Source organism: Anomaloglossus baeobatrachus, chromosome 11 (genome assembly GCF_048569485.1).
Source record: "Anomaloglossus baeobatrachus isolate aAnoBae1 chromosome 11, aAnoBae1.hap1, whole genome shotgun sequence".
Taxonomy (NCBI): Eukaryota; Metazoa; Chordata; class Amphibia; order Anura; family Aromobatidae; genus Anomaloglossus; species Anomaloglossus baeobatrachus.
This window is the reverse complement of record NC_134363.1, coordinates 51,567,964-51,576,666: the sequence shown is the minus strand read 5'-3', so window position 1 is coordinate 51,576,666 and position 8,703 is coordinate 51,567,964. Positions and strand designations below refer to the sequence as shown.

Here is an 8,703-nt window from a genome sequence, read left to right as displayed (position 1 = left end):
GGATATGGTCAGATAGTGCATGTGAAAACAAGCACTTTTGTAATTTACGGCTTCTTAAAATTTCCAGCAGTTCTTGAGATATTACCACTTTTCTTTTGTTTACAGCTCGTTGCCTAGGAGACCGACCACCGCTGCAGTCTAGCTTGTAAGCACTGCGCCAGGATTTGGAAGTAAACAGCCCACTCCAGCTTAAGAACAAGTGCAATAGAAAAAAAAGCTTGTAAATACTGCTGTTCTGATCGATTTCTAAGGAAGTGAGGTGTAAACAAACAAAAAAAAGTGGCAATATCTAAAAAACTAAGAAAAATTTTAACAAGCAATAAATTGCAAAATTGCTTAGATTTAAAAGCACTATCTGACAATATAAAGTTATAAATATTGGAAAAGCCCCTTTAAATACTTAGAAGGGACCTGGATTTTCCTTATGGCTAAATAGAGTATGATGCAGGTGGTCCTGGGAAGCACATCGGGATTTTAGGACAGTTTGTACAGCAGTATAAACACCAGGTCACACAACCGTGCAGTTTTCAAGGCTTTTCTCCTTTATATATTGCAGCATCCATACCGTTGGAAGTTTTGCATATTTTGCTTCAATATGAAAAAAAAAAACATAATAAAGAAGCAAAGCTGGATTGTCGGCCTGGAAGCCTCAAAGCGATAATGACATGTGGACATCCTCTCGGAATGGGTCTATACGTCCCATAATATACATACAAATATATACTGCATATCTCTGTAAAGTCCGCGTAGACACTTTGTCAGGTCCCTATGGACGACTTCTCTTTATAAACTAAAGAGGACTTTATTCATTTGCTTTAGTAGAAACATTTAATGCACATAAAATATACATTTCTTATAACTCTGTATTGTATGTGTTCCTCTGTTACTCCTCCTGGAAATTCACGCAGTAAAAGCTGGGTGCTGATACACAGTCTAATATTGTCCAGTCACATGTGTACTCAACAAGTTGTCAGTTTTTAATTATTTTTATTTTTTTATTCATTTCCAGGAGGAATAACAGAGGAACACTAAAGGAGTTGGGGATAAAAAAAAAAAAATACTCCAGCCTTGTAATTTAATGGTGGTAGGAAAATATTTACTAAATAAGACTTGTCTGCTCTGCAAGGCAAAGGAGTAGGACCTGTCTTCACTACTTTTACTTAAAAGGGACGGCATCGGATCACGTCTGACGATCGGGAAAAGTGCTTTCTTGAAAAAGTTTTGTTTTTTAAAAAAAAAAAAAAAAAAAAAAGAAACGGCAGCGTGTTGCGTTTACGGCAGTCAAATGTAGCTGTTAAGATGACGGGACGAGCGTTACTTCCAAGGACAAGTCGTCTCCCACGAACATTCCTCCCATCTACTCCATGGCCGTCCATGGGCTCATGTTATCCAATAAGGTAATTATTAATACATAATTAAACCTATTTTTGGGGGAAGATCCGTTGAAACCCCCAAGCCGTGGTGGCCATATTTAATATAATCAGAAAATATAAGGGGGGCACTAATGTTAGCATTACAATTTTTGGGGGTAAAGGATGAGTTGTATTGCGACTGGTTACTTCTAGTTCCTACCATCTAAGTGCTAGAAACCAAGACTATTGATTGTCGAGATGTAATAGAAATAAAGTTGCTGCTTTAAAGGGGAGCCCGCATCTTCAGGAGCAAACTGCCCCCTTGCCTCCTGCTTGTTGAGTTCTGGACTTTCCCCTGTTGCAAGCAGAGGCAGGGAAAAAGCATCACTTGCAAGTTATATAGCAAAGAGCTTGTAAGCACTGCACTCCTTGCCTTGAAAACCAGCTACAGAGGTGGCCATGGACTTAGGCTGTGATCCATACAACAGAGAGCACATTGCTCCTTTGCCTCCTGCTTGTCGAGCTCTGCAATCTCCCCTGTTGCAAGCAGGGGCAGGGAAAGAGCAGTGCTTACAAGCTATATAGCAAAGAGCTTGTAAGTGCTACACTTCTTGCTTTGGAAACAAGCTACAGACTTAGGCTGTTATCCATACAAAAGAGCACACTGCTCTTTTGCCTCCTGCTTGTCGACCTCTGCAATCTCCCCTGTTGCAAGCAGAGGCAGGGAAAAAGCAGCACTTGCAAGTAATATAGCAAAGAACTTGTAAGTGCTACACTTCTTGCCTTGGAAACCAGTTACAGAGGTGGCCAAGGACTTAGGCTGTGATCCATACAAAAGAAAAGAAAAAATCTTATTTTTAATAAGGAGGTAAATAGAAAAAGTTGCTCGTTTTTTTAATAATCCCTTTAAGGGAAGGTAAGGAATATGCTACTCCATGTTCTTTTTTTTTTCCTCTGCCTAAAATTATTTTTTTCATTATATTAAAGGAATAGTCCCAACTTAGACTAAAATATAGGCCTGACTCTGACCCGGCTTAAATGCCCAAAAAAAAGGGGGAAAGAAATTGTAAGTGCAAACTAAAACGTCCATGTAAGTGCAAGATGTGCCGAAGGGAAGGCTTAAGTAGTTTCCAGCTGGTGGAAGATAATGATGCATTGGGAGAGGGGAACCTGATCCATGAACCTTTGCAGAAGCGAACATAGTGATACCCGATTCACTACGGTAGCACTAGGGGGCAGCGGACCTCATAGCACAACGTTTCGCCGCCTCTGTATTAGAAAATACTACGTTCCACAACAGCAGGATTAGTGCGAAGTCCAGTGGCTCAGTCACAAGACTAAAACTAAAAGTATCTCTGTACATTTACACCTAAGCACAAGACTCTGCGAGTCTTGCGGGGAAGTTACTTTATAAAAGTTATCATCCCGGGCAGGGGGCAAGAAACCCCCCCGTTTCTAACCTTCTCACCAATCTAAGGTTCACCTAAACCAAACCAGCCCCAGACAAGTATGGTAGAAGCCCCAAGAAAAGGAGACGTGTCCCTTCCTACTGATACGGCCAGCTATAAATAAGTCACTGTAAAGCTGTTTATAGTCCCAAGACATTCAGGGGGAAGAAAACCCTTCTTCAGGTTGGTCGAAACGTTTCCGCCGTGACATCAGAAAGGTCTCTGATGAAGCTCTGGCGCTCGGGTCCATACGCAGTGCCTGGATCGTCCATCGCTCAGCACAATAAGGAGGTCCTCCAACCTCAGGTACGCACTTGTCCTTTAACCTCTACTCATGAACATCCCAAATTTCGGATAGTAGAGGTGGCAGTTTCTTGTCCTGAAGTCGGAGGGCAAACACCTGCTCCGAGTGCACGCTGCTGAGGGTGCGGAGGCTGACCAGCTTCATCAACATGCGAGGAAACATCAGGTGATCCTGGGGAGCAACAGAAAGATCAGAGAAAAGACCCCAATTATCAGATATTATAGGTAACCAAATTAAAGTATATACAATGTATGTTTAAGGAAGCACTCAGAAAATCTATAACTACTGAAGGGAAAGAAAAGGCCCATTAGCCCTTTAAATCCCAGCTGTTTTTTCATTCTTTGGGGTTTTTCTCTACCCTTTTTCCAACAGCCGCATTTTTTTGCAGATATATTCTTTTTGCTTTTTGAGGAACAAGTTGTGGTCTTGAATGACGAAAAAAAAAAAATCATCGTTTACATTTTAAACATTACAAAAAGGAAAACTGACCGATGCAAAAGTTTGGGCACCTTTGGAGATCTGTGTCCTCAGAAAACTTTGACCAAGGTTTCAGACCTTACTTAGCGTGTTAAAATTATGGCTTGTTCACTACTGTCGTTAGGAAAGGCCATGTGATGCAAATTTCATGGCTTTATAAAAACCCAGCCTCCTCTAACCAGGTGTTCTTTTAAGCAGCTGCCTAGCACTCAGAAAATGAAAAAAGGTGGAGGCCCACGAGAAGGCTGTAAGAAGATAGCAAAGTGATTTCAAGTTGCCCTTTCCTTCCTTCAAAATGTAATTAAGAGATGAAAGTTACCAAGAACAGTGGAGGTCAAGATAAGGTCTGGAAGACAAAGCTAAATTTCTGGGAAAGCTGCTAGTAGGATTGCAAGAGGCAAATCAGTACCCCAGCATAACTGCAAAAGACCTTCAGGAAGATTTAGCAGCCTCTGGAGTTGTGGTACATTGTTCTACTGTTCAGAGACACCTGCACAAATATGGTCTTCGTGGAAGAGTCGTCACAAGAAAACCTCTCCTGTGTCCTGACCATAAAATTCAGCTTCGGATGTCTGCAAAAAAGAGAATTTTGTTACTTACCGTAAATTCTTTTTCTTATAGTTCCGTCATGGGAGACCCAGACCATGGGTGTATAGCTACTGCCTCCGGAGGACACACAAAAAGTTACTACACTCAAAACGTGTAGCTCCTCCCTCCTAGCATATACACCCCCTGCTAGCCAGTCCTAGCCAGTTTAGTGCAAAAGCTGAAGGAGGACATCCACCCACAAGAAGAGACAGAGTAAAATCCGGAAGAACCGGAACCTCTGTCTACAACAATAACAGCCGGTGAAGACACACGGAACAAGAAACCTGCCAACAGGCAATAGGGAGGGTGCTGGGTCTCCCATGACGGAACTATAAGAAAAAGAATTTACGGTAAGTAACAAAATTCTCTTTTTCTTTATCGTTCCTATGGGAGACCCAGACCATGGGACGTTCAAAAGCAGTCCATGGGTGGGAATAAACAGACAACTGAGAAGCAGGCAAACCCAACTTCACAAATGGGCGACAGACGCCTGAAAGATGCGTCTGCCCAAACCCGCGTCTGCCAAAGCAAGAGCATGCCTTGGATAGAGCTTCGAAAAAGTATGCAGACTAATTCGAGCTGCAGTCTGACAGACCTACTGAGCCGTAGCCTGGTGTGAAAGCCCAAAAGGCACCGACAGGTCTGATCAAATGTGCTCTAATCCCCGGCGGGGAAGGCACTTGAGTACACTTGTAGGCCTCGGAAATGGCCGACCTAAGCCAACGAACCAGGGTCGGCTTAGATGCCGAGAGACCGCTACGCTGACTAGCAGTCAGTACTAGAGAGAGGTGCACCGCCTAATAACGGCGGTGCGAGACACATAGATCCGGGGCGCCCGCACCAGATCCAGGATATGCAAAGCTTCCTCAAAGCGATGAACAGGAGCCGGACAAAAGGAAGGCAGGAAAATTGCCCCGGATAAGGTGGAAGCTGTAACCACCTTAGGGAAAAAAGTCCGGAGTCGGACGGAGACCACCTTGTCTTGATGCAAAAGACCAAAACAAAAAGGGGGTGACTCAGAGAAAGTGCCGCCAGAACTCCCTGGCGGGAAATTATAGCCACTAGAAAGACTACTTTCTGTGAAATATGAAACAAAGAAACCTCCCTAAGAGGCGCAAAGGGGGGTTTCCGGGAACCGGGAGGACCGGATTAAGGTCCTAGGGCTCCATAGGCCGCCGGAAAGGCGGAATGATGTGAGATGCGCCCTTAAAGGAGCGCACCGGAGCCAGCCGGACGATACGCCGCTGGCACATACTGACAGAGCCGAGACCTGTCCCTTAATGAGGGATAGTCCTAGCTGTAGACCGGACTGTGGAAGGGACAGGAGGGTCGGCAAGGCTAAAAAGGTCCAAGGACACTTTGGAGCTCGAGTCATAGCGGAGATGACTTCAGGAAGGATACCAGAAGTCGCCAAGATCCAGGACTCAATAGCTACGCCGTCAATCTGAGAATCCAGAATTCTGACGGAAAAAACGGACCTTTTGAGAAAAGGTCTGGACGGTCCGGAAGATGCCATGGCAACCTAACGGACAAAAGGAGCAGGTCAGGGTACCAAGCCTGCCTGGGTCAGTCTGGAGTAAGAGAATGACCCGACGGCCCCCTTTACTGATCTTGCGCAGGACTCTGGGCAAGAGGTAGAGACGAAGCTGGGATCAAACATGAGCCAGTGTGTCTACCGCAAAACCTGAGGATTGTGGACCACGGTTGGACAGCTGAAATAGTCTGCCTCGCAGTTTTGACATCTAGGATGTGGGCTGCGGATACGGTGGACTAGGAGTCCCTTGTCCACTGAAGAATGTTGAGGCGCCAAGATTGCCAGGCGGCTGAGTGTCCCGCCCTGGAAGTCGATGTAGGAAAACGCTGTCACGTTTTCCGACTGGACTCGAATGTGCCTAGCCGCCAACAGATGGTGAAGGCGTAGAGAGCTAGAAAAAGAGCTCTGATTTCCAGCCTATTGATCCAGAGGGCTGAGCGGACAGAGTCCAAGCGCCCTGCGCTCCACAGTGGAGATATACTGCTCCCAAGGCGGAAAGACCAGCACCCTGGTGAGGATCACCCGGGACGGGGCCAGGAAGGAGCGTCCCTGAGACAGAGTGGCCGAAACCACCACTGAAAACAAGCCCCTGGTCAGTGGCAAAGCCACCACCCCGTGGAAGGAGGGAGTTCGCGTGTACAGCGGAAAACATCCAGTCTCAGAGGACGCAGGAGAAACTGGGCAAGGAATCGCTTCCATTGACGCCACCGTCTGACCAGCACCAGTATTTGGTGTCTGATAGAACGACGTCGACCGCCAGCGGAGGGACTACTAATCGACTAAGAGCAGCTTCACAAGAGCCGACAGAGTCTCGAATTGCGTCCCTGATAACCTCTGGTTCGAAGTCAGAGTGGACTTGAACAGAATGACAAGCCACCCGAATAGGTTAGAGTGGCGAGAGTAAGCGAAGTACTCTGCTAAGAGTCTGCACTGGATGAAGCCCCGAGAAGAAGGCCGTCCAGGGCAAACGATCACTGCCAATCCCTAGGGGTGCAGGACCTTAATCACAGCAGCCCCAATGAGAATACTCGAGGGGCCATGGCTAACCCCAAGGGAAGAGCCACGAATTGGACCACTCCGATGGCAAAACGTAGTCAACGCTGGTGTGAAACTGCGATTGACCCCTGCCGAAAAGCATCTCTGATGCCGATGGCTGCTAGGGAATCTCCTTGGGTTCTTGATTGATCCGGTGAAAAAAAAAAAAAAAAAAAAAACACACGGAACAAGACCGAGGCTCCATGTGAAAATGCCACACCTGACCATGCTGAAAAAGCTAAAGATCTAGGTCGGAAGGCACCGCCCTCTTCGGGGACTAGAAATAGATTTGAGCAAACATCTCAGAACCGTTCCCAGTCGAGAACCGGTACAATTACTCCATTGGCCTGCAAGAAATGCCACGGCCTGTGAGAAGGCGGCGGCCTTGGAGCCGGGAGGTGACAGAAAAAAAATCTGTTTGGCAGGTGGACAGAAATCCATCCTGTAGCCATGGGAGATATGATCCCGCCCCCACTGAACGGAGACGTGGTAGAACCATACGTCGCCAAGTGGAGAGAGCCTGCCACCGACCAAGGAGGTGGTTGGCGTGGCTAGATAGCTCGGAGGAAGCTGACTCCGTGGTAGCATCTCCTGCGGTCTTTTGAAGACGCAGCTTCAAGCTATTTGGTTCTATGAACCAAGGCCGAGCTAGAGGACGATCAGATGGAGGAACGCCACCAAAACCTCAACTGATTCCTGTCCTGGACAGGTTCCCTGGTTTAGGTTTGTGGCAAGGAAGAACTCTCCCCGCCAAGAGCTTCCTGAATTTCATCCAGTTGGTTCCGAAGAGACTGGTCCCACCAAAGGGGAGCCCAGCAAGGAACCCCTATAGAGGCATCTGCTTTCCATTACCGAAGCCACAGGAGCCTGCGGATAGCGAGGAAAGTAGCCAAGACCACCGCCGTGCGGTGTCCAGCATGGCAGACCTGGCATAGGATGAAAAGACTGAAGTCTGGAAGTTCAGGCAACCGTTTTGGGCATAGAGTCCCTGTGAGGGAATGCATCTCCTCCAGACAAGCAGAGAAGGTACAAAAGAACCGCACTGCCGTAAAGCTGAGGAGAACGAAGCTGCTGCCGCCCCAATACCGACTTGGCCCAAGGACAACCGGGCGGACCGCAAAACCTTAAGTGAGGAGCTATCAGCCACTGACATAACGGTCCGGGCTGAGCCACCTGAGGTGACTGAGCCCACTTCTTGACCACCATTGGTGGACAGGGGAAACACAGTCCTCAGAATCACGCTTCATGGGAAGCGACTGTCAGAGCGGACCCTGGGCTTGGTCACAGGGGCCTGAAAACTGGAGTGGTTAAGGAACACACTTAGTGTTCTCCTAGGTAAGGTAACTCCGGCGGATTGGGGTTCAGTACAAAATTAATGTACCGTGGGAGCCCTATAGAGGTGCCGTCAGCCACTGATACAACTATCCGGGCTGAAAGTCTGGACACTGGAGGGGCCACGTTTGGCGAATGAGTACACTCCTTGACCACCTCTGATGGGAGGGGGAAACAGGCCGCAGAACCCCGCTTTGGGGTCTGCAGGACAGGCTGTGAGCTTGGACGCAGCAGGCTGAAAACTGGAGTGGTTAAAGAACACACTCCTCGTCCTGTTAAAGGTATACTGATGCCTTTCTGCCAGCGGGGAATACTCCCCTGATACGGGCGGATGGAGGTCCAGTACAAGTATAATGGACGCAATCCAATCATTTGGCTCTGCGTCACGTACGGACGATCAATGTACATAAAGTAGCGTCCGAGCCCCTGGTAGAGACATCCTCCTCGTCCAGTGAGTCAGCTCGTAATCGGAGCTGCGGGACGGGGAAGGACAGGGGACCCTGCGTCTCCCTGTCAGGAGGACGGGGTCTGAGCCCAGAAGGAGAGTCCTTTGTGAGCTTTATTGAGCGAGCTGAAGCAGAAAACGCCCTGAGAGGGGAGCTGCATGCTCAGCAGATGCCAGGACAGCCGACC

The 8,703-nt window shown here is 47.7% G+C and overlaps 1 protein-coding gene across 1 annotated transcript in view; it reads right to left on the bottom strand.

Moving 5' to 3' along the window:
- Nucleotides 1–1,247: 1,247 nt before the first annotated feature.
- Nucleotides 1,248–8,703, bottom strand: part of LOC142256741 (oxysterols receptor LXR-beta-like) — a 63,979-nt gene continuing 56,523 nt past the window's right edge. The window contains exon 10 of the mRNA XM_075328601.1: nt 1,248–3,275. Coding sequence (XP_075184716.1) covers nt 3,129–3,275 — 147 coding nt within the window. The 3' untranslated portion in view covers nt 1,248–3,128. The remainder of the gene's footprint in view (nt 3,276–8,703) is intronic.